We start from the raw sequence: 23,313 nt of genomic DNA, 5'->3' as shown, positions 1-23,313 counted from the left end.
AAAAGTCAGAATAAGCCTACTAGAGCATCTTATATTTATTTGAGGTTAATCAGAGGCACTTTAAATGGTGGCAGGTGTGTGCTGACTTACATTTCCCTTGAATTTGAAAGCTTAATTGTGAACACAGCCACATCCCTAGTTATAAGAGGGTGTGCACACTTGTGCAACCATTTTTTCCTTCCTCTCAAAAAGATTTCTTTTTCAATTGAGCTGCACAGGTTATCGGTCACAATGTTGGAAGAAGTTTCAAAATGATTCATCTTGGTACCAGAAAAACTTAGCATTGAACAGGGGTGTGTCAACTTTTTAAATACACTGTACACTAAAGCGGATGCTAAAAGACAAGCGCATACTAACCTTCTGTGGGTTGAGGACTCTGATGACCTGTGTGACAGTTCCCTGGTTGAGTGCTTGGACGACATTACTGCTGGGGGAGAGGAGCTGCAGCTGGAATGTCTGAGGAAACAAAACAAAAACAAAAAAACACGTGGGAAAACAACTATTGGACATAAAAACGTGAAAAAAGACGGCGCATTAAACACAGTCAGAATGAGCCAGCCAAGCGAGGACCAAGAAAAAAAAAAGTGTCCTGTATTTACAGGTATCATAAAAACGCTTATGTCAATAGTTAAATTCAAAAGGTGAAACTCATATTGTAGTAATAGTTATAGTGCCTGTTTACCTTTGGTACTGCAGCCTGAAAAACAAAGTCCGTCATGTCTGCCTCCGTGGAGTTGGAAGCGTGGATGGTGATGACGGCGACGTTGGGGTTGGGGTTGGCTCTCTCAAACGCGAAGTCTATTTTCAGACCGTTCTTGTTGTAGGCCGTCATTGGGGGAATACCTACAGGAAGATTTTTAGACGGAGAGGTGTTTGTAAATGACCGACTCGAATGCGGTGTGGAGGCTCGAGGGAGAACACGAGTCTCACCTGCGGCTGCAATGTCATTAAAGAGGGGCTGTGAGGAGAGGCCATCCAGGAGAAAAGGGGGTTGGGAGGTGGGTACAGAAGGAGCAGGGGCTGGACCGCCTTGGGAGGGGAAGGTCACATCAGAGTTTGATGCACCATTAGTAAATACGAAATTGATCCTCAAAGACAAGCTAAATCATCTCTATGTACTTTTGAGGCTGGAGCACCTTACACTGAGTTATACATTATTCGGCATAATGCAGTTTATTTTTCTAAATGTCATATAGCCATTAAAAAGGAGTCACGCTGAAAACATTTTCAACAATTACATTAGGTTAGGCCCTGGGATGATGCGTTGTCTTACACGACGAGAGCCAGCAAGGAGCGGCTCTTCTTTTTATATCATGGCAGGAAATGGCCGGTTGGAAACCCCTCATATTTTACAGGTCATTTTGACATCTTCCGGCACCCTAAAGAAACCTTTTCCCTCCCTTTGCATTATTGCACCTCACTGCTGATGTTGCAACCTTGTTGGGACACCCCCACCAAATCAGAACCGCCATCCATCTCAACAACCCAGAGTAGCACATTATTCATCATCAGTAAACAAAAAAACAAAAAAATGCATTTCCGAGCCCACTGCAAAAGTTTCTGCTTGTGATATGGGTTAGTGCTGACTGAAATAGCTTTGTGCATGACTACTGTATAATAAACCTTTGGAGGATCCTGCAAAGAGATGTTATTGGGCCACCAGACACACCAACATCTTGAAATATCTGCTTGCTGTTCATTAGTGTCTTTTTACCTACTACTCTCAATACAATGAATTTGCATGATAAAAACTTTCCTTAATATGCCTTTATCTGAATGGTCTGCCTCAAGTTTTCTTGAAATATCCAGTGTTCTCATTCCTGTCACAAGGCATTGGACTATTTCACACTTGGACTATTCCCCCCCCCTCCCGAACTGCATGAAAATTGTGACTTGTTTAATAAAGTGGATCAACCTCCTTAAGTAATTTCCCTTTAAATAGGCTCTGCTGGGAAATTAACTCTCAAACCTGTTAGAGACTGATATCAGGAGAAACAATTTGCTCAAACAAAATTCCACAGAAAAGCTACTCAAAGCTTAACTTATATCCTACATGCATAATAATTTGGAGCACAGTGTATGTTGCCTATGCGAATTGAGTCAGTGTAATGCTAATGAACAAAAAGCAAATCAAGTAATCAAGTATACAGGGTTCTATACTACCTTATACTATAATTAATAAAAGTTGATGCTGAGAAACAACATATATATATTTTATTATTATTAAAACCATACATAGTCAGCAACATGGCATACAGTTCTTGAATTACCAAATGTGGAACTAGCAAGATTTGAAGGACCTTACCACTTAGTGAGATGTCACCAAGCAGGTCCAGTAGCTCTCCTCCAGATGATGTAGGCTTGGGCGGCACTGTGGTATGGATGACTGGTCCCACATCATTACCACCCAGTAGGTCTAATAAATCATTTGCCTGTGGGGGAATTGGTGTCAAAATTAGTGACTATTTACAAGTGCTCAATTTAGGGTTCACTATAGCATGATGAACTAGTGCACTCCATGCTCATGTAGGAGAAGTGTCCCTCACCTGGTTGGCTGGCAGACTGACAGGGGGTGGATGCTTAGATTCCCCAACAGAGGGCTCTGTCTCTCCATTGGTCTGCACGATCTCTGTGGGGCCATTAGTGGTTGTTTTCTCCATAATGGGCATTCGCTCGAGGAGAGCTGGCCTGAGGGAGGACACATAAACAATGGAGGCTGAACCATACTGGACCACTAGAGAAAAGACCAATTTCATGAAATGATCCCTTTTATTTGTATTGGGTGTGTTGGCTATGCTTGGCCATTTCACCTCATGTGGTCATATTTCTTGAAAAGTGCGTTGTACTCCACTGCTCTCTGTTGCAGTTCCACATCAATGCTGCTGCCATATATTGAAACCACCTTCTTGATTCGGCTAAAAGAAAACAGAATGTTAGCAGGAAATTGCACGGGTGCATGTTTTTCCAAATGAGTTCACAAACGCAAAGGCTCATTATGCTTAGTGTGGAATCCAGTGACTCACTTGACACCACTGAAGCGAGTAGACAGCTTCATGATGGCAGTAAGAGAATAGCCTCGAGTCACAGGTGTGGATAGATTGGATACAAGAAGCCCTTCCAGCACATCCAGGACTTCATCTTCAGTCACCTTGTTTATTAAAAAAATAAAAAAATAAAAATAAAAAAAAAAAGGAAAGAATGAATGCACATCATCTAATCATGGACAGGTGCTTCGCTCATAGGGTCAAATACAATTGTGCCTTTAGATACAAATGTAATTCCCTCCGTGACCACGCTCCTGATTCTTATCTCTAAACATCTTTGCGGTAATATTAGTCGTTCTTTGTAAAGGATAAAGAATACATGTCTGTGAGTATTGTTTTATTATCTGTCAACATGTTGTCGTACCGTTTGTGTTCATATATTTGTTCCTTAAAGCGTAACAACACCGCTCTCTCATAGATACTAATTGTGAGCCTGTGTGCCTATAGTTTCTCCCATCACGTTAACATTAAGCTTGCGGAAGTTATGTAGTTGTTTTAAATACACAACGTGCATTTCTTATATGCTTAGTTTGACAGCAACCTTTAGCTGAGATTGACAACAGCTTAGAGTCTCTTTTTTGAAGAATATTTATAAATATCTACCAAACTGCTGCTTGTTGTGAAGAGAGTTGAGTAACCTGCCACCATACAGCGCTCGACAAAAATAATACCTGCACCTCACATGTATGTTATAGTTTAATAATGCAAAGTCAATATTTCTCCAATTACTTGATGGGATAATCGGTCGAATACTTGTTTCTAAAACTACAGCTGCAGTCCTAGTCGCTCAGATGATAGATTCTTCAACATGTACCTGGATGGGCTCCTCCTCTTCACACTGTCCAGAAACCAGAAGGTCTCCATACTCTCCTATGCACCAGGATGCCACTTGTACAAGAGGTTGCTACAGAGATAGAAACAAGATGTTACCTCTCCTGCCTTCTCACATAAAAGCACTGCATAAATAATTAGAATAGTCAGTCATGAATCATAAAGCCACGTTCCTGTTCTGACCTGTGAGATGTCATCCAGAAGGGCTTTGTAAAGTCTTTGTACTGTGTATGCATGCATCTCAACACTGTTTGTGATGAGCTGAATAAGGTTGGGCACAGAGTCGTCACGCACATAACTCCCTGCCTGCAAAGACGAGCAGACGATTAAAATACAAACCCCAATTCCATTGAAGTTGCGACATTGTGTAGAACGTAAATAAAAACAATGATTTACAAATATATACGCTACAGAGACAAGATATTTAATGTTCAAACTGATGAACATTGTTTTTGTGCAAATATTCTCTCAGTTTGAATTGGATGCCTGCAACACGTTACAAAAAAGCTGGGACAGAGGCAACAAAAGACTGGGAAAGTTGAGAAATGCTCAAAAAACACCTGTTTGAAACATTCCACAGGTGAATATTTTAATTGGAAACAGGGTGAGTGTTATGATTGGGTATTAAAAGGAGAATCCCCGAAAGGCTCGGCTGTTCACAAGCAAGGATGGGGTAAAGTTCACCACTTTGTGAAAAACTGCATGAGCAAAAAGTCCAAGGGTTGAAGAATGTTTCTCAACGTACAATTGGAAGCAATTAAGGGATTTCATAATCAATGGTCCATAATATCATCAATAGTTTCAGAGAATCTGGATAAATCTCTGCATGAAAGTAACAAGGCCAAAAGCCAACATTCGATCCCTCAGGCGGCACTGCATCGAAAACTGGCATTAGTGTGTAAAGGATATTGCCATGTGGGCTCAGGAACACTTCAAAAACCATTGTCAGTTAACAAATTTCGTCACTACATCTACAAATGCAAGTTAAAACTCCACCATGCAAAGCTAAGGTTAATCTGAACAACCCCCAGAAATGCTGCCAGTTTCTCTGGGCCTGAGCTCATCTGAGATGGACTGACCCAAAGTGGAAAAGTGTCCTGTGGTCTGGCGAGTCCACAATTTAACATGGATACAAACAATTTGAACATATGAAAAATCAATAAAATGAAAGCATAAACTACAATTAGAAGTAGATTTAGATTTTGTCCTTCGGTACCAATTTACATGTTCAATAGGAGTAGGAAGAAGTAAAAAAAAAAAAACATTTCACATTGGTTTTGGAAATCATGGACGTCGTGTCCTCTCGGCCAAGGGGGAAAAGGACCATCCGGATTGTTAACAGTGAAAAGTTCAAAAACCAGCATCTGTTATAGCATGGGTGTGTGTTATTGCCCATGTCTAACTTGCACCGCTATGAAGGCACCATTAATGCACACAGGTTTTGGATCAATAGATGCTGCCATCCAAGCAACGCCTTTTTTAAAGGGACGTCCCTGCTTATTTCAGCAAGCAAATGCCAAGCCACATTCCGCACGTGTTACAATGGTGAGGCTTTGTTGTTAAAGAGTGTGAGTACTGGAGTGACCTGGCAGAAGTCCAGACCTGTCTCCTATTGAAAATGTGCGGTACATTATGAAGCGCAAAATACGACAACGGAGACCCTGGACTGTTGAGCAACTGAAGTTGTACATCAACCAAGAATGGGGAAGGAATTCCACCCATAAAGCTTCAACAACTTGTGTCCTTAGTTGACAAATTCTTATTGAGTGCTGTTAAAAGGAAAGGCGATGTAATACAAATGGTAAACATGCCCCTACCCCAGCTTTTCTGGAACATGTTGCAGGCATCAAATTCAAAATGAGTAAATATACACTATATTGCCAAACGTATTCACTTATCTGCCTTAACTCAGATATGAATTTAAGAGACATCCCAGTCTTAATCCATAGGGTTTAATATGACATCGGTCTACCCTCTGCAGTTATAACAGCTTAAACTCTTCTGGGAAGATTTTCCACAAGGTTTAGGAATGAGTTAATGGGAATTTATGACCATTTCTCTAGAAGCGTATTTGTTAAGTTACACACTGATGTTACATACAAAAAGGCCTGGCTCTCAGTCTTCACCCCAATTCATCCAAAAGTGTTCTATAGGGTGGGGGTCAGGATTGTGCAGGCCAGTCATCCACATCAAACTCTCTCATCCATGTCTTTATGACCCTTGATTTGTGCACTGATGCACAGTCATGTTGGAACAGGAAGGGGCCATCTGCAAACTGTTCCCACAAGGTTGAAAATGTCCAAAATATTAGTCCCTGAGCTCCAGTAAAAGGAACTCTGAATGCTTCAGAATTACAAAACATTTTGGACAATCAAAAACATTTGGGGATTACCCCTTCTCGTTCGAGTGGACAAAGCAAGGTCCATAAAGACATGGATGAGAGAATTTGCTATGGATGAACATGACTGGCCTGCACAGAGTCCTGTCCTCAACCCAGTAGAACACCTTTGGGTTGATTTTGAGTGGGCAGTGAGCCAGGCCTTCTCATCCAACATCAGTGTGCGACCTCATATATATGCTGCTGGAAGAATGGGAAAAAGTTCCCATAAACTCCTACACCTTGTTGGAAGCCTTCCCACAAGAGTTGAAGCTGTTATAGATGCAAAGGGTAGACATCAAATTAAACCATGTGGATTTAGAATGGGATATCACATGTGAGCTTTTGGCAATATAGTCTACGCGAAACAAGAACAACTATCAGTTTGAACATTAAATATCTCGTCTTTGTAGTGTATTGAATTGAATAGAAGTTAAAAAGGATTTTCAAATGATTGCATTTATCTTTTATTTTTGTTTTACACAATGTCCCATCTTCACTGGAACTGGGGATTGTACATACAAGTGGGTCTTGAGTAGAAATAGCGTAATCATTTTTAAGAGAGAAACAGTTTGACCCCTTGGGTGTAATGTATAATTATACGTACTGTAGTCAGAACTCTCATTATGGTGTCTATGTGCCATCTTTTTGAAGGGGCATACCTATAACGCAAAGGATACAATGACATTTCAGGTAATAACTCTTCAACAGACTACAACAAGGTGATATGATGATGATGTGAATTAGGGCTGCACAATATTTTCTCTGAGCATAGTCATCGCGATGTACGTGCGCATTACTCGCATAGCAGGGTCTGCTGCAATGTTGGTGTCCTGTAATATACAGTGAATCAACTAATATTAAAATTGACCAGCAGAGGGACTTGTTTGGACATGCTCAGTAGTTTAAAAAGACTACCGTACACCTGCTGCATTTCCTATTTCGCTCTTCAGAATGAAACCAGGCAGGCATGCTGCAGCAGTGTGAGTGCACAAGGTGCGTTCAAGACACTGTGTGAATAGGAGAGAATGTGTTATTTTGTAATACAGTACATAATTGTAAAAATTGATTATTAGGAAAATTATTTGCATCAGAATGCTTTAGTAAAAACACTAAGATCTCACTGTCATACTATGGAATTTATTGTTTTGTAACATGAGGATAAATTATTTTGTTAATATAGTCAGCCAGAGCTGCGAGGAATGCAGTTATCAATGGTGTGTGCAACGGTGGGTAAATAAAATGCCAGTATTTTGAAGGTAAAATAGCTCGTTGTCAACATGTTTGGAAAAAACAAAAAAACAAAACTATGCATCAGTTTGTTTTTGTGACCAGTGAACTTAGTTCAAAATTTTGAATTCTAAACTGAAGTAGTTCCCACACTGAACTACTTTGCATAGAAAATTTACTTTTCCAACACTGATCTTGTATTATTTCACATCAATATATATCGCAGGTTTTTAAAATTTCCCCCCAATATCATGCAGCCCTAATGTGAATGCTGTCAGATAATCTTGTATCAACAGTCTTTCAGACGATGGATCACTCATTTATCATCACACAGCATTTCTCTTTTGCCTTGGAATACTTATTTATTTATTTATTTATTTTTTAATGTCATTGATATGGTTAGGCTAAGTTAGGTAACTTTATTCGTACCCAAGGGTAAATTTGGTTGCAGTGAGTTGGCTGCTCACACATACATCTCATCAGTTATGTTATTTGTCATTGCAGTACAATGTGCAAGAACAGTGTGTGTGTGTGTCAAAGGTCATACTTTTCTGCTGCTAGAAAGACCCCCGATGCACAGTCGGCTTTGAATTCCGAGTCGCACGAGTCTAGGAAGTAGAGCAGCTCTTTCATCATGCCTCTTATGTTGTTACCGTTTACCAAGGCAAAGCTCAGTTCCATTGCACGTCTATAGCAGCAAATAGAAGCAGATCAAGGACAGGAAGAAACATAAAGGTGATTGGGTGAATGTCCTCGAGGTCAAAATCCTTAAAAAAAGATAATAATAAATCACCCCCTCACCTCTTGATGGACACATCAAGGTCTTTTAAACAATCCACAATGGTACTTCGATGCCTCTGCACTGCATTGTGGTCTGTCTGTACCGTCTTTAGTAGGGATGTCAATGCCACATATCTGCAATGGTGAGTTTAAAAATTAATACACGGGTTCATGTTTTTAACCCTGCTATTCTCTCTTCAGTTTTGGCTTAATGTAAGACTACAGTATTAGGAAAAAGTAGGCAGTCTTTGGAATTAGATTTTTACATAAGTTGGTCAGAAAATGTAGTCTGACCATCTAAATCACAAGAATAAACAGTCATCTTAAACTAATACCACACAATTATATTTTTTCATATTTATATAGAGCATAATGTAAACATTCACGGAACAGTGAGATAAAAGTGAACCATCGGATTTAATAACTGGTTGACCAAACAATCACCGATTAGGATGAATTTTGGAACATTCCTCTTGACAAAAGTCTTGCAGTTCAGCAAAATTCCTGGGATTTCTGGTCTGAATAGCTCTCTCAAAGTCATGCCATAGTATCTCACTCAGGTTGAGATCAGGACTGACTTACACCACTCCAGAACACATTTTCTTCTTCTGAAGCCATTCTGTTGTTGATTTGCTTTTGTGTTTTGGATTATTCTCCTGATGCAACACACATCCTCTTTTGAGCTTCAACTATTGGACAGACACCCTTAAATTCTTCTGCAAAATATCTTGACAACCTTGTGAATTAATTTTTAAATTGATAATAGCAAGCTGTCCATGCACTGAGGTAACAAAGCACGCCCATAACGTGATGCTACCTTCACGATGCTTAACAGCTGGGATAAGGTTTCGATTTTGTGTGCTGTGCCATTTTTCCTCCACACAGGGCATTGTGTTCCTACCAAACAATTAAAATTTGGTTTCATGTGGCCACAGAATATTTTGCCAGTAGTGCTGTGGAACATCTAAGTGCTCTTTAGCAAACTTCAAACGTGCAGCAATGTTTTTTTACGACACCAACGACTTCGTCCTTGGCGTTCCCATGAACCCTATTTCTTGTTTAAATGTTTTACCTAGGGTAGATTTGTCAACAGAGATGTTGACAAGTGCCAGTGATTTCTTTTAAGTCTTCAGCTGACATTCTAGGGTTCTTTTTTTTACCTCATTGAGCATTCTGCACTGTGCTCTTGGAGTCATCTTTTCAGGATGGCCACTCCTTGGACGAGGAGCAGCAGTGCTGAACTTCTCCATTTGTAGATACTTTGTCTTAACCATGCACCGATGAACGTCAAGACTTAAGAGACTTTTGTAACCTTTTCCAGTTTTATACAAGTCCGCAATTCAAAGTCTTCAGAGATCTTTTTTGAGCTAGGCATGGTACACATCAGGCAATGCTCCTTGACAGCAGAACATTCGAACCTGGTGTTTGTTTTCTACTGGGCAGAGCAGCTTTAAACCACATTTCCAATTCCTCATTGATTGGACTCCAGGTTCGCTCACGCTCGACTCTGATGAGCTCTTGGAGAGTCTGTAACCTAGTGGTTCACTTTTTCGTTCCTGTCCTGTGACTGCTATTTACCATAAAAATATGAAAAACTATATGCGTGTGGTTTTAATTTAAGCAGATGGTTTTATTCTTGTGATTTATATGAAGATCAGACCACAATTTATTACCAATTTATGCAGAAATGTAAGAAATTCCAAAGGGTTCACATGCTTTTTCCTTCCAATGTATTTTGAAAAAGAATCATTGATGAGTGTTAATTGAATACTAGTGAGGTAAAGAAATGAAAGTTCATGGCCGAAACCCGAAAATTAGGAAACCAAGGCCAAAAACCTGAAATTATTATATCCAATTATGGTATATGGGGTATATTATGCAGTGCACAATGACGTTGAAAAGAAAACCGCGAAACGTTCAGCAATGTGGCGTTATTTGGATTTATTATTATTTATTTATTTATTTTTTTTTTTTACAAGAAACAGAGTAGTTTCCCACGGCTACAGCATCTTGCTACTAAACTACTGTGTGCATTAACCTAACTTGGCATAGTTCCATTAACGCCACATGATTGGTTCAGCTTGGAGCAACTCTTATTTATTATTGGCTATTTGTATTGTTTGTCAAAACATGGACGGATGCAGTTTATCAAAATCTATAGAGCGTGTTTTAGATGTTCATCAAGGAAAGGTTTATTTGAGATATGAGTCATTAACATCCTGTTTCGGCAGTCTTGATTTGGCACCAAAAGTATTTTGGCCAAAAACAGAAAATGCACATTTGGGCCATTTTCGGCCGAACATTCGGTGCATCACTATTGAACACCTTACAAAATGTTAATATCCCCAAAAGGTTGCATTTTCAAAACCATAGCACTTTTTTGCCAAATTCAAAACTAAAGTCATAACTCTGAACTCATAAATGTGACAAACAAGAAGCCAGCAAATACAAGTAAGTATAGGAATTACCTTATATTTTTGTCATTATTAAGGAGGAATCGGCCTAATATATTAATGGCCAAAACCTGTAACACAAGAGTTAGATGTCAGATTAGTTTAAAAAAAAAAATAGATAAAAATCTTTCTTGGTTTGTATAAATTCAATGAGCTCACCCTCAGTCCACTCTCTGACTTGATGTCCATGATGGTCAATACAGTCTCGTACAGGATTGCATTGCCCACATTTTTACTTGTTTCAGTGTTTGTTGCAACCTGCAGTCAATAACAATATAACAGTACATGGTTGTTAAACTCAACCTGATAGACATTGGTAGGAGTCCTAGTCAGTCATTTATTTATTTTGTTTCTTTCCCATAAAATGTCACAGTTGCATCTCTGCAAGCTCAAAACAGGTGGTGCTCTAACATCTAATTTTAAGGACATTTTAAAGGGCACCACAACAATGCTGACTCAAGTACATGGATATTTTTAGTTATAGACTGATGAACACAAGTGTTCTACACACAATACAACAAGATGACAGATACTGTGACATATGAAGAATCAACCGTCTTTCAGACGATGGATCACTCTATCATCATACAGCAGTTTTCCCCCCAGTGTGATCCATCCCCTTGTTGTGTTCTTCTGTGACAATGTTATTTTGTTCCCTTTACTTGCCATCATTTCTCATAGGATACAACAGCTGAGCACAGCTGTAATGTGCTACGATAAATTTGTGTCTGCTGCGAGAAAGACTCCTGATGCACAGAGCAAAAGGGAAATGTGCGGTTTGATAAGAAAATGTAACACAGCATAGTTTAAAATCAATCTATTTTCCATACCGCTTATCCTCATGGGGGTAAAGAAACAAAAATGACTAGAATAAAAATGTCACATAAGGAGATAATTTACTAACCTGTGCAAGAATGTCATTCATTGCTTCACTGGAGTCATCGTCGCTCCTGCCTAAAATTCGCAGTAGTCTCAATATCCGCACCTAAGAATAAAAGAAGTCTGTCAACGTACACGAAATGTAATTCACTTTATTTAAAGCCCGTCGCATACGTAAGCGACCCTGCCGTCCCCGACTGAACTGTCTGTCACGGAGTGTGTGGGGTTCGGCAACTCGTATTCATGAGTGACTGACCGTCTGCCACAAGTTTTGCTGTGAATATTTGAATCGTCGAAATGCCATATTGTATGACTGCCAAAACATACGTTTCTGGGTATAAGTGAGATTATGCGATATTCTAAAGAACCCCGCAATAAGACAAAAAACCATAAAGCAGTGACAATATATCTGCTCTATTATTCATGTATACGGTGTAACCTCTATTTAATGGACATTGGTTTTAAAGAACAGAAAGAACTCAAAACGCCCCTTTGTAGCAGACAAAGTCCGTTGGATCCAGAATTGGCTTACTAGCGCAAGGAACAGACAGAGACCTTTACCCGTATTTTCGGGACTAGCCGCTTGTTTACTCGGGCGCTCGTCGCGCACATGTGCTATAACGATTTAGATTTTTGGTCAAGCCAGTACGCTGAACTCACGGCTCAAGAAAGCCACCATCAACTCGCCACCACCACAACTTTCTCCCACCAGCTGCATGCCATTATCACCCCTCCTAACAACAGCGATCACGGCACTTTTACACCAGTATTGGACAATCACAGCAATGTTTAAAGGTTAGTTTAGGTCAACTATAAAACTTTTCGAACATTTTCAAACTTTATTTTACACTTATTTACAATACTTTTGTACTGTACTGGGTGTTTTTAGGCCACACAAAAAAGTGCTTCAAATTAACGGACAAACAGCTTTAACGGAAGAACCCTCCCCCGCATTAGTCCGTTAAATCGAGGTTCCACAGTAGTTTAAAGCTTTCCATAATACCAATACAAAATATGCATCTGAGGTGCAGGTATTATTTTTCTCCATATAGGGTCGCCATCCTCACGTTCTACATCGTAGTATCTGTGAATTTCAATGTGTTTTGCTTTATAAGGCAATTATAATATATTTACAGTGGCTAGGGCAATCTACTTTTTCCTTGACAATTTCCCCATGTTATTTGTGGTTCAATAAAATAAATGCATGGTGTACATGACGCCTCAAAATGTTGTTTCCAAATAAGAACACAGAGGGTTGGAGTTTTACTGTTGTAGCAAATTGATTTGTACGGGGGTCAATCACCTGACGTGCGGCTATTAGTCCGACTCATACACATACTCAGTCTCCGACTGTGTGTGTGTGTGTGTGTGTGTGTGTATATTTTTTTGCCCCCCCCCCCCCACTCTGTGTGCAGTGGTCCTAACAACCACATCTCAATTGTAATTTCTCTTTTGTCACCCTTAGCTTGCCAAGTCAAGTGTCTGCTTTGGTCATGGTTTAACCCTTCAGGTTTACAGCAATTAAAACTTGGACATTCACTTTAAATGTTTTTCAACATTGCTCTTGGCACTGACTGAGGAGATTTACCTGCAGGAAAGGATCACTTATGCCCGACACATCATGCTCAGGTGAGTATCCAGACATGATTAGGTTCTTCAGGATTCTCACCAATTGTGGAACCAGCTACAATAAAAGACCAAGAGCAAAAGAGAAAAGAGGTGGTGTCACAATATTTTGCTTAGATATTCCAATACTCTGCATCAATACAGGAAAAATAAAATTTTGAATGCGGTCATTATTATCATTTGCGACTATCTCGCATAAAATGGAGGGGTTAGCAATTAAAAAGCGAAAACATAGGCAATCAAACTGCAAATCTCAAACCTTCTTTGTAGAGAAATATTTGGTTAGAACAGGTTATATTTAGTGAAACTAAATCTTATTTTAGAAATAGATTTTGTTAGAAACCACAAGAAAATCAATTAATCTTCAAGTGCTCTCTTTTTGAGGAATACGGCATTTCATCTAAGGGTTACTGGTCTAACTGAAGTTGGGTAGATTCGCACATATTTTACAGAAATTGTGAGGATGGCAACAAACAACCCAAAATAAAACTGCCATAACTTAACATTAGCATTGTTACTTCAGTTTTAACTGCTCAAGAGAACATTACTACACAGCTGCACACCTAGGACAGACTTTGTAAATAAATGAAAACAACCTTGGTGACAAAGATTGTGAATACCATGAGTTCCTGTTGACCACACCTGTAGCAATCGTGAGAATTCACCCACAACAGTGACCGAATGAGTTGCATATTTGGTAAATCAGACTCAGAAGAATTGTATGAGGAATGTAGCTGACAAATGAGCCATCGTATTGGTACTCTTCATAACACTGACATTGTAATGATCACCGTACAAGATAAATCCAAATTAAAACAGATTTGAGAAAAAAAAAAAAGCACCATGAATTACAGAACGGATTGGTTACATCTCAGCTTGACTGTGAAGAGTGATTACTAATTACAGCATGCACCAGCTATGAGATCAGAATGCACTCTTACCTTCTCATTCTAACACAATGCAGGAATTGTAACAAGGACAAATGACAGAAAAAATATGAGGTAGATGTTAGGGAGTGGAAAATCATTCACTTTCAGAGAGCTGAAAATAAGTAGATCATGAACATGAGGGGTGGCGCTTCAGGCATAGTTTTTGCTGCATCAAGAGAGGACAGCAGCAAGTGAAATAGAGTACGAGCAAAAAAGACAGCAAAAGAAAAATAAAACACTGACGCACAATTCAGTAAAAATCCCAGATGCTTGCGTTGTCTTACAGCGTGTGCCTTAAGGGCCAGAAATACACTTGGCCACTTTTATTTGGTAGGTAGTGGAGAAGTGGGTATAGGGACATGGAATTATTATCTCACTGTGCTTTAACAGCTTGCCTGGTGAATCATTGCCTCTGTCATTTTAGTGCTGGGAGCTGTTAATCCAGTGTGCAGACATCCAGTTTTCTTCTACCGTCACACACACATTTGTATCCTGCACGTGACCTAAAAATAGCTGGATGTGCATGTTTTGGCAATGCAGAGTTTTGCCATTAACGTTCTCTCACGAGTGCCCCATCTTAAACTGAGAGATGCAAATGTGAACACAAGGGAGTATGACACCTTAAAATATGACATGATCTTACTAAATCCATAATCCAAAGTGAAACGCAGGCACTAAATACTGCTATTAGTAGAGTACAACCAACTTAATGTCTATATAAAGTAGAGCAGGACAAGGGCACACTAGCATGCTTTTTATTAAGGCGGGAGCTACAGGCATGTGAGGTGCAGGTATTATTTAGGGTCGCCAGCTTCATGTTCTACTATAGTACCGTAATTTCTCGTGTATAATGCAAATTGTTTTCCCCCCAAAAATTGTCAAAGTCAATAGTACGCATTATACATAGGGTACAGGGGCAAATGGAAAAAACATTCACATTTTAGAAATGTATGCTGCCATCTAGTGGTTATGAAAAAGCTGTACACTTTCATTCCCAAATGCCACCGCCACCGAGTGGTTATAATAAACGTGTATCCTACACATTCATTCCAATATGACAGAGGTATGTATGACTGCATATATGTGCGGTCGTGCCCATAAATTTACATACCCTGGCAGAATTTGTGAAATATATATATATTTTTTTAAATTAGCTAACATTGATACGTCACCTTGTGTTGGTGATTGTAAATCTGCTGTCGTGGTACACATTGCACTTTAGTTTCTTTTTTAAGCGTGAAATCATCCACAACATTGGACACTCTGTCCTTTAAAGACTCTTTGCTCCTGGATTGCCGCCATCGTGCAAACTTATTTGTACACCGAGTGGAGTGTGCGACTGGCATAACATTACATGTGGAAAAAGGATCCATGTGAAATTTGGAGGCAGAGATTTTGGGTAGACCTTTGTATTCAAATTATTAGCTATGCCATTAATCATTGCAGCCCTACTAAAAATATGCAGTGGTACCATTACACCAGCTTTGTTTGGTGGACTCTTAATGAGGAAAAAAAACATCACACAGACAGGCTCATAGAGCTATACTGCATAAATAAATCACGAGTTAAAAGATTGGGTTTGTACCTTTCTGAAATGAGACAGCATGTCAGGACTTCTCTCACACATCTCAGTGAGGAGGACAACAGATGTATGGAGAACACCTGGGGGATAAACAAACTAGGTCATTACACTGACAAGATGGGGGGAGAAGAACAGGAGTTGTGTGGGAGTGCATTAGTTGCAGCTGTAAAGGCATGTAATAAAACTTCAGATGGCGAGTTGGAGATGAATTTGAAAGTTTATCATAGCCAGCAGCCACAACACTGCACACCATAATTGCATGATGAGGCAGAAGACTAATCATCATGGTAGTGGTTCCAATCTATTCTATACAGCAGCTGTAGGATTACATGCTAATTGTTTCATTTGATCATTTACAAACAAGAATGCACATTATTATGCAGTAGGGGGGCTCTATGGTAAGTATGTAAGTGAGTGAGAAAGCGAGAGAATAGAAGAACGTCACAATATGCATATTGTTGCTGTCCAATGACGTGAATCTCCACTTAATTTTTCTAATTAGATTCTCTGTTCGCCTACAAGTCGAATTAAATGTAGTCAAACAAACCAATGTCAAAACATTTTACAAAGACAAGTTCAGAATGAGTGCCTTTACCAACTACCAGAACCAGCTTTCAAACACGTACTTCCGCTTCAGACCACACCTCCCTCTTTCATTTTACCTTAGAGATGAGCGAAGACGCACAACGCGCAGAAGAGGAAAGTCAATCATCATTCAAATGAACCTAGTGTCAAAAACCTTATATAATGAATGTGATGAGCCAATAATTAATAAGAAGGACAATTTCACTGATCTGAGTCAGCAGGTCAAACATTGATTACTATGACTGTGAATTACAGTGATTTAAATGTAAATGCACGTTATTTTATTAAACTGTGAGCCTTGTGGGTACATGTCGTTTTACCTTGCTACCCAATGTTATAAGCTGAAGAACAAACAAATAATTTGTCAGTCATTATTACACAGAACTCGAGAATGTCTATTCAAAATATTTTAAAATTTGCGCAAGAGCATTTTGTCTAATGGTTTCATTAAAAATGCTGGTATAAAACTTTTTTTTTTTTTTTTTTTTTAATAACTCCAGGAAAATGTTTTTATACACATCCTTAAGTTTGTTATTCCTATTGCCGTAAGACTCTTGATACAAAGACTGCAAGACAAATGCTCAAAAGTGATCATTCAAATTACTTAACTGAATCAGTACTTTCATTTTTTTGTTTTGGGTTCATTAATCCTACACTGTACTGTGAAGGACACACATCAAAAAGGACAGAGCACAGTGCAGTCAGAGCATGGCAGGAAAAAGGATGAGTGGCGCAGGGGTGAAGGGCAGCCACAAAAGGCATCTTGACAAACTGTTTGCACTAACCATGGTTCTTCTCGCTCAGCAGGTTTTTTGTGGCTGGAAGGAACATTTCCATAAGTTCGGGAACCTTTCTGATGACGTGAACTGCACACAGCGCCGCCTGTCAGCAAAACAAATATTTAGACATAAGACTCAGGAAATAAAACAAGGAGTTGAACCAAAAACAATATTCAACTTTAATTTAAAAATGTAATAACTCTTCAGCACATATGCAAAATACACAGGGCTGTCCATGCATAGTCAACATGCTTTGCTCCAGGTTGCATTTTTCTTTCCCAATAATCGTGAAAATTGTTTTGTTAAAATTATCTTATATTTACTGTAATTATCTGCTGGTACATACACTTATGGCAGTATAAGTGGTACATAGAGCTAAAATGCAGTCTAAAACTTAAGTTCATCAATTAATAACTACACTTGTAAAGGTGCAAGGTGTGGTATTTCTATTGTATTGTTCTCTTGAATTGGTTGACTAAATTCCAGTAATTAGTGGAGCTGTCAAGTTGCATTTGATGGTTTAATTAAGAGTACTAGACTAGACAGCAGCACATAACACCTCTGTAAAACATAAGACAATATAAGAAAAAGTAAAGGAGGGGTTATTGGAGAATTCCTGCTTGAGACTGCATTTATTTTACAACTCCAATTCCAATGAAGTTGGGACGTTGTGTTAAACAAATAAAAACAGAACACAATGATTTCATGTTCAACCTATATTTAATTGACTACACTACAAAGACAATATATTTAATGTTCAAACTGATCAACTTGATTGTTTTAGATGTTTTATCATCATTAACTTAAATTTTATGGCTGCAACACGTTCCAATAAAGCTGGGACAGGGTCATGTTTACCACTGTGTTAGGAAACATTTTCTTTTAACAACATTCAATAAACATTTGGGAACTGATGACACTAATTGTTGAAGCTTTGTAGGTGGAATTATTTCCCATTTTTGCTTGATGTACAGCTTCAGCTGTTCAACATTCCGGGGTCTCCGTTGTCTTATTTTACGCTTCAGAATGCGCCTCACATTTTCAATGGGAGACAGGTCTGGACTGTAGGCAGGCCAGTCTAGTACCCACACTCTTTTACTACGAAGCCACGCTGTTGTAACACGTGCAGAATTTGGTTTGGCATCGTCTTGCTGAAATAAGCAGGGGCGTCCATGAAAAAGACGTTGCTTGGATGGCAGCATGTTTCTCCAAAACCTGTATGTACCTTTCAGCATTAATGGTGCCTTAACAGATGTGTACTTTACCCTTTCCATTGGCACTAACACAGCCCCATACCATCACAGATGCTGGCTTTTGAACTTTGCATCCATAACAGTCCGGGTGGTTCTTTTCCTCTTTGGCCCAGAGGACACGACGTCCACAATTTCCAAAAACAATTTGAAATGTGGACTCGTCGGACCACAGAACACTTTTCCGCTTTGCATCAGTCCATCTTAGATGAGCTCGGGCCCAGAGAAGCCGGCGGCGTTTCAGGGTGGTGTTTGATAAATGGCTTTTGCTTTGCATAGTAGACTTTCAAGTTGCACTTACGGATGTAGCGCTGAACTGTATTTACTGACATCGAAGATCACGGGCATTCAATGTTGGTTTTCGGCCTTGCCGCTTACATGCAGTGATTTCTCTAGATTCTCTGAACCTTTTGATGATATTATGGACCGTAGATGATGAAATCCCTAAATTTCTTGCAATTGTACGTTAAGGAACATTGTCCTTAAACTGTTCGACTATTTTCTCACGCATTTGTTCACAAAGAGGTGAACCTCTCCCCATCTTTGCTTGTGAATGACTGAGCAATTCAGGGAAGCTCCTTTTCTACCCAATCATGGCACCCACCTGTTCCCAATTAGCCTGTTCACCTGTGGTATGTTCCAAACAGGTGTTTGATGAGCATTCCTCAACTTTCTCAGTCATTTTTACCACCTGTCCCAGCTTTTTTGGAACGTGTTGCAGCCATAAAATTCTAAGTTAATGATGATTTGCTAAAAACAATCAAGTTTATCAGTTTGAACATTAAATTACCTATATTTCAACCTATATTTAATTGTATTCAATTAAATATAGGTTGAACATGAATTGCAAATCATTGTATTCTGTTTTTATTTGTTTAACACAACGTCCCAACTTCATTGGAATTGGGATTGTATGTAGACGTACCACAGTTTATCAACATACAGTTCACCTTTTTCCTTAAGTAAGAGTTGGATGTTTTCAGAAGCTTCTCAACCTCCCCCGCCAGGTCACGGCACATTTCTGAGGAGCCCATGCAGCCCAAAGTGCACAAGGCCAGACCCTGGACATACTGTGTGCTGTGATTCAAGTCACTGAGGGACACCAGAGAATAATTATATTCCACAATTCTTAGGGTGCATCATTAAACAACTAAAACAGGTACATAAAAAAAAAAATTACGTTAGAAAAAGTAAAAACACTACAGACACATTCTATGAAGAACAACAACAGATTTCACAACAAAGTATCTCATGGAAACATTGCATCTCAGGCCGCAGCTTACTTCTTAATGCAATTTGTCATTAATAGATGAACGTCCTGCCTCTCGTCCAACAGCAGCATAGCTCCCAAATAACCTATTCGCTTGTCAGTAAACTTCTGGGATGCAATCAACTTCAGGCACTCAAGCTAGAAAAAAAAAAAAGAAAAAAAACAAGGTTAGGAGATTTATAGTCAGGATATTACAGAGTCCATCAGTATAATATCATGCTGTTAACTTACTTGCCCAAAGTGCGCCGGGTAGCCCAACATGTGCATATAAAGGAGCTTTGCCACATTTCTGCAACGATATGTATTGTCCTCCTCTCTAAAGGATGAACGGATAGCAGCACACTCTTTCTGGATCATTTCGCGCTCCTCTGCCTGGGTCCGCGCTGTCCGGATAGTCCGGATCAGCTCCCGCAATCTGATCGGAGCTGGCATTCTCTGGAACAGAGACAGTAAAAAAGGTTGGGACACTAAAACAGAAGGTACATAACATAACATGCAACAAAATGCCCCAATGATATGATTAATAACTGACTTAAGAGCAGCCAATTGATATGAACGATTTTATTTGGAGTTGCATTTCACAGTGCAGAGGGAAATATGAGGCAAATTCCCAAACCCTTGATAAACGTCTGACAGCAAACAGGCTTCATGATGTATTTATAAGTAGCATATGTGTTCAGCTTAAATTATCCCCTGACCATAAATACCAACACCCAGTCAAATAAAGTGGACATAATTTGTTATTGTAAAACTGTTTAATTATAACTCCACAGTTTTTAGCAAATGAACTATGAACCTAGAAACAAAAAACATTTCAAAAATACCTTACAACTGGTAGATTGGCCAAATGTAAGCAAATCCAGTGATTCCAACTGGATTTGTGCGCCGCAGAAGATGTGCCAAAAAATTCTCACAAGACCTCCACACTTATTGTGTGGTTACATACTTCCCCTAAGCAACAATTCGTCAAGAATTCCCAAAAAGAAAGTTGACCATGGACTCTAGGGATGGGTATAAAAATCAGATGATTAATTGATCTTCAGTGTAATGTACCACAATCGCCAATACAATGTTAGCTAATTTAATATTTATTTATTTGTTTTTTTAATTTTCCAATTTTCACAATGTATGCTGCATGGAGTCGTTATGTCTCTGGGAACCATTATTAATTTGTAAATCTCAAAGGGCGCACGTACGGGGTACTTTTAACGTGACACAGCGCGCTTATGTCACCTCAGCAAAGGAAGAAGGACACGGAAGCGGCCATATACGATTGAAGGAATTGGAGTGCAAAAATAATAAATATGCAAGGAAAAAAAAAAAAGAAAATGGCAAAAGTATGGCAGCATTTCCAAGTGAAATGATGAGCCATGACAACTATGCCCACGGCTATAACATGACTTCTTCATAAAAACATGAAAAAGTGAGCAGTCAGAAGCTGGCTAGCAGACGATACTGCGTGGTGGAACAAGGAAGTGTGGTTCACTCTTGCTTGATGGTAAGATATCAAGGACCAATGGTGCTTCATGTGCTCAAATATACAGGTATATTTCAACGAATTAGAATATGGGAGAAAAGTCCATTTAATTGGCTGGCAACCAGTTCAGGGTATGCCCCGCCTCTCCCCCGAAGTTAGCTGGGATAGGCACCAGCAGCCCGCGACCCTTGTGAGGATAAAGCGGTGCAAAAGAAGAAGAGAAAGGTCCATTAATTCCAGTTCTCATACATTACATAGATTCATTAAACACTTGGGAAAATACTTTCCAGAGGGCAAATTCCTGCTTAGCGTGTACATTGATTGTTTGTTACATATCCTAGTTTCTACACATGGTGAATTTTGAGTTTTAGTTTGCTGTAAGATATAACCTTTAACCGAGCAAAAATATAGTTTATCCGAATACTTGATTCTTCGATAGAATGCTCACTAGGATACTCGATTGCTAAAATATTTTATAGCTGAAGCCCTAATTGCACCACTACTGGATGCATTTCTCATTTGTGACAGGTCTGTTTAAGGTCACTTTCAAATAAAGTGAGAAAATATAAGCAGTCATAGTATGTTGCATAATTTTTAATATAATAACTGAAAACGTATTATATTGTGGTATATTGCTATTGTGATATGAATTGGCCCATATCATGATAGATTTTTTCCATATCGTCCAGCACTAAGTCCAAGTCACAGATACTACAGTACAACGTGAGGCTAGCGACCTTGAGTGGACAGAAATACCTAACATGCACGTTACTGTGTCAATAATACCAAATCAATTATTATCTTATCAATCGATGGGATAATTGGTAGAATACGCAATTCTAAAACTATTAGCCAAGCCTGGAAACAGGTCTCAACAACAACTAGTAAGCTGTTGGCACTTTATTTTGTAATAGGAAGAGGTTTAAGCAAGCTTCAAGCTCAACATCTTTTCTGCTATTGTTTTTTTTTTTTTTTTCCCCCCAACAATGGTTACAAGGTTTTTAATGTTAAATGTTTAAAGCCACTGCTGTGAAAACATTCTCTACTGTTGTGGAATAAAGACTAAAGATCAATGGAAGCTGGCCAAATGGCACAAGGAACACAACATGCATGTAAACCTGCTAAACTAACAAAAAGATTACATAATATTTGAAGCAACTTTTCACAAGTTATTAGTTTATATAGACAACCTAACAATAGGCTGCAACAAAATGTCAAAGCCGCTGCAAGGAGGAACAACTGTTGCTCAAAAGCAAACTGTCGAGTGTGATACAACACCATTCCTACAACTTCTTTACAAAAGGGGTTTGAGTCTCTTGCTGATGGTTACAAACACTAAATCCAGCCCATGCCAAGAGCTAGTTTAATTAAAAATTCCTTCTTGATCCAGAACAAGGGTACATTCTTGTATTTGACACTCTTTTTATATTCAATACTCTTAGTCATTGTTAATAATGTCACTGTTGTTACTTTCAGGGCTAACCTCAAGATGAGTGAGGCAGCATTTTGTCTGTTCAAGAGGCAGTTCAAGTTCTGTACATCAAAAACATTGTGAAAGTGATTTGGGTGTCTTGAATGTAAAATAGCATAGTCACGGTCGGCCGGAAACCTACGTCCAAGTTTGGTCAATAGGGTTCTCCCAATTCGATTATGTGATCAGAAATCGGGGTTGATAAAGTAATTTTCAGCCGATCGTTATCAGGATTTTTTTTATTTTCCCATTTTTTTCTACAATTTCAAACTGTTCATATTACTGTCCAATTTTTTTATTAAAGTTTAGCTTGGATCGATTGGTCATGCCGCCACAGTGAGGTGCAGGCTTGACCAATCAACCCAAAATGCAGCACTCCCCCAACCCAAAGAAATTGATACCGATGTGATTGATTACCTAACATTGCTCACTTATTTCCACTACCAGTATTTAACATTTTTGTTCTGAAAATGGAAATGTACTTTTTAAAGCTCATGGCAAATACAAATAGAGGCTATTTTTGTCTTTACCAACGTGTACATTCAATGTCAACTCCATTGCAGACAGCTGGGAGATTTGGGTGTGTCACAACATTGTGCTCTTCAAGGACCTATTAAGAACTTGCAATCAGGAGCTGGAGTCACCAAAAAGGCTTTGTGTCCCATCATGCAAGGCAGATCACATAGCAATAGTGTGAGAAACCAAGTGCACCTGTGGATCTCTTTAGAATGTCTAACAGTTGCATAAAGT

General features: G+C 39.1%; 1 protein-coding gene across 2 annotated transcripts in view; it reads right to left on the bottom strand.

Moving 5' to 3' along the window:
• ap1g1 (adaptor related protein complex 1 subunit gamma 1) overlaps positions 1–23,313 on the bottom strand; it is a 32,225-nt gene that overhangs the window by 4,494 nt on the left and 4,418 nt on the right. Inside the window, exons 2-22 of one of the 2 annotated variants that reach the window (XM_061670652.1) lie at positions 19,847–20,050; positions 19,629–19,753; positions 19,296–19,437; positions 17,102–17,198; positions 15,735–15,811; positions 13,183–13,278; positions 11,620–11,700; positions 10,875–10,973; positions 10,731–10,786; positions 8,284–8,397; positions 8,030–8,170; positions 6,860–6,914; positions 4,059–4,181; positions 3,859–3,948; positions 3,024–3,148; positions 2,811–2,915; positions 2,547–2,688; positions 2,306–2,432; positions 931–1,029; positions 683–843; positions 358–456 (exon numbers count right to left, since the gene is read on the bottom strand). In XM_061670652.1, coding sequence (XP_061526636.1) covers positions 358–456; positions 683–843; positions 931–1,029; positions 2,306–2,432; positions 2,547–2,688; positions 2,811–2,915; positions 3,024–3,148; positions 3,859–3,948; positions 4,059–4,181; positions 6,860–6,914; positions 8,030–8,170; positions 8,284–8,397; positions 10,731–10,786; positions 10,875–10,973; positions 11,620–11,700; positions 13,183–13,278; positions 15,735–15,811; positions 17,102–17,198; positions 19,296–19,437; positions 19,629–19,753; positions 19,847–20,047 — 2,355 coding nt within the window. In that variant the 5' untranslated portion in view covers positions 20,048–20,050. The remainder of the gene's footprint in view (positions 1–357; positions 457–682; positions 844–930; positions 1,030–2,305; positions 2,433–2,546; positions 2,689–2,810; positions 2,916–3,023; positions 3,149–3,858; positions 3,949–4,058; positions 4,182–6,859; positions 6,915–8,029; positions 8,171–8,283; positions 8,398–10,730; positions 10,787–10,874; positions 10,974–11,619; positions 11,701–13,182; positions 13,279–15,734; positions 15,812–17,101; positions 17,199–19,295; positions 19,438–19,628; positions 19,754–19,846; positions 20,051–23,313) is intronic. The other variant, XM_061670653.1, reaches the window with a different exon arrangement.

Source organism: Phycodurus eques, chromosome 2 (genome assembly GCF_024500275.1).
Source record: "Phycodurus eques isolate BA_2022a chromosome 2, UOR_Pequ_1.1, whole genome shotgun sequence".
Taxonomy (NCBI): Eukaryota; Metazoa; Chordata; class Actinopteri; order Syngnathiformes; family Syngnathidae; genus Phycodurus; species Phycodurus eques.
The sequence above is the reverse complement of the archived record's forward strand: the minus strand, read 5'-3'. Positions and strand labels throughout refer to the sequence as shown.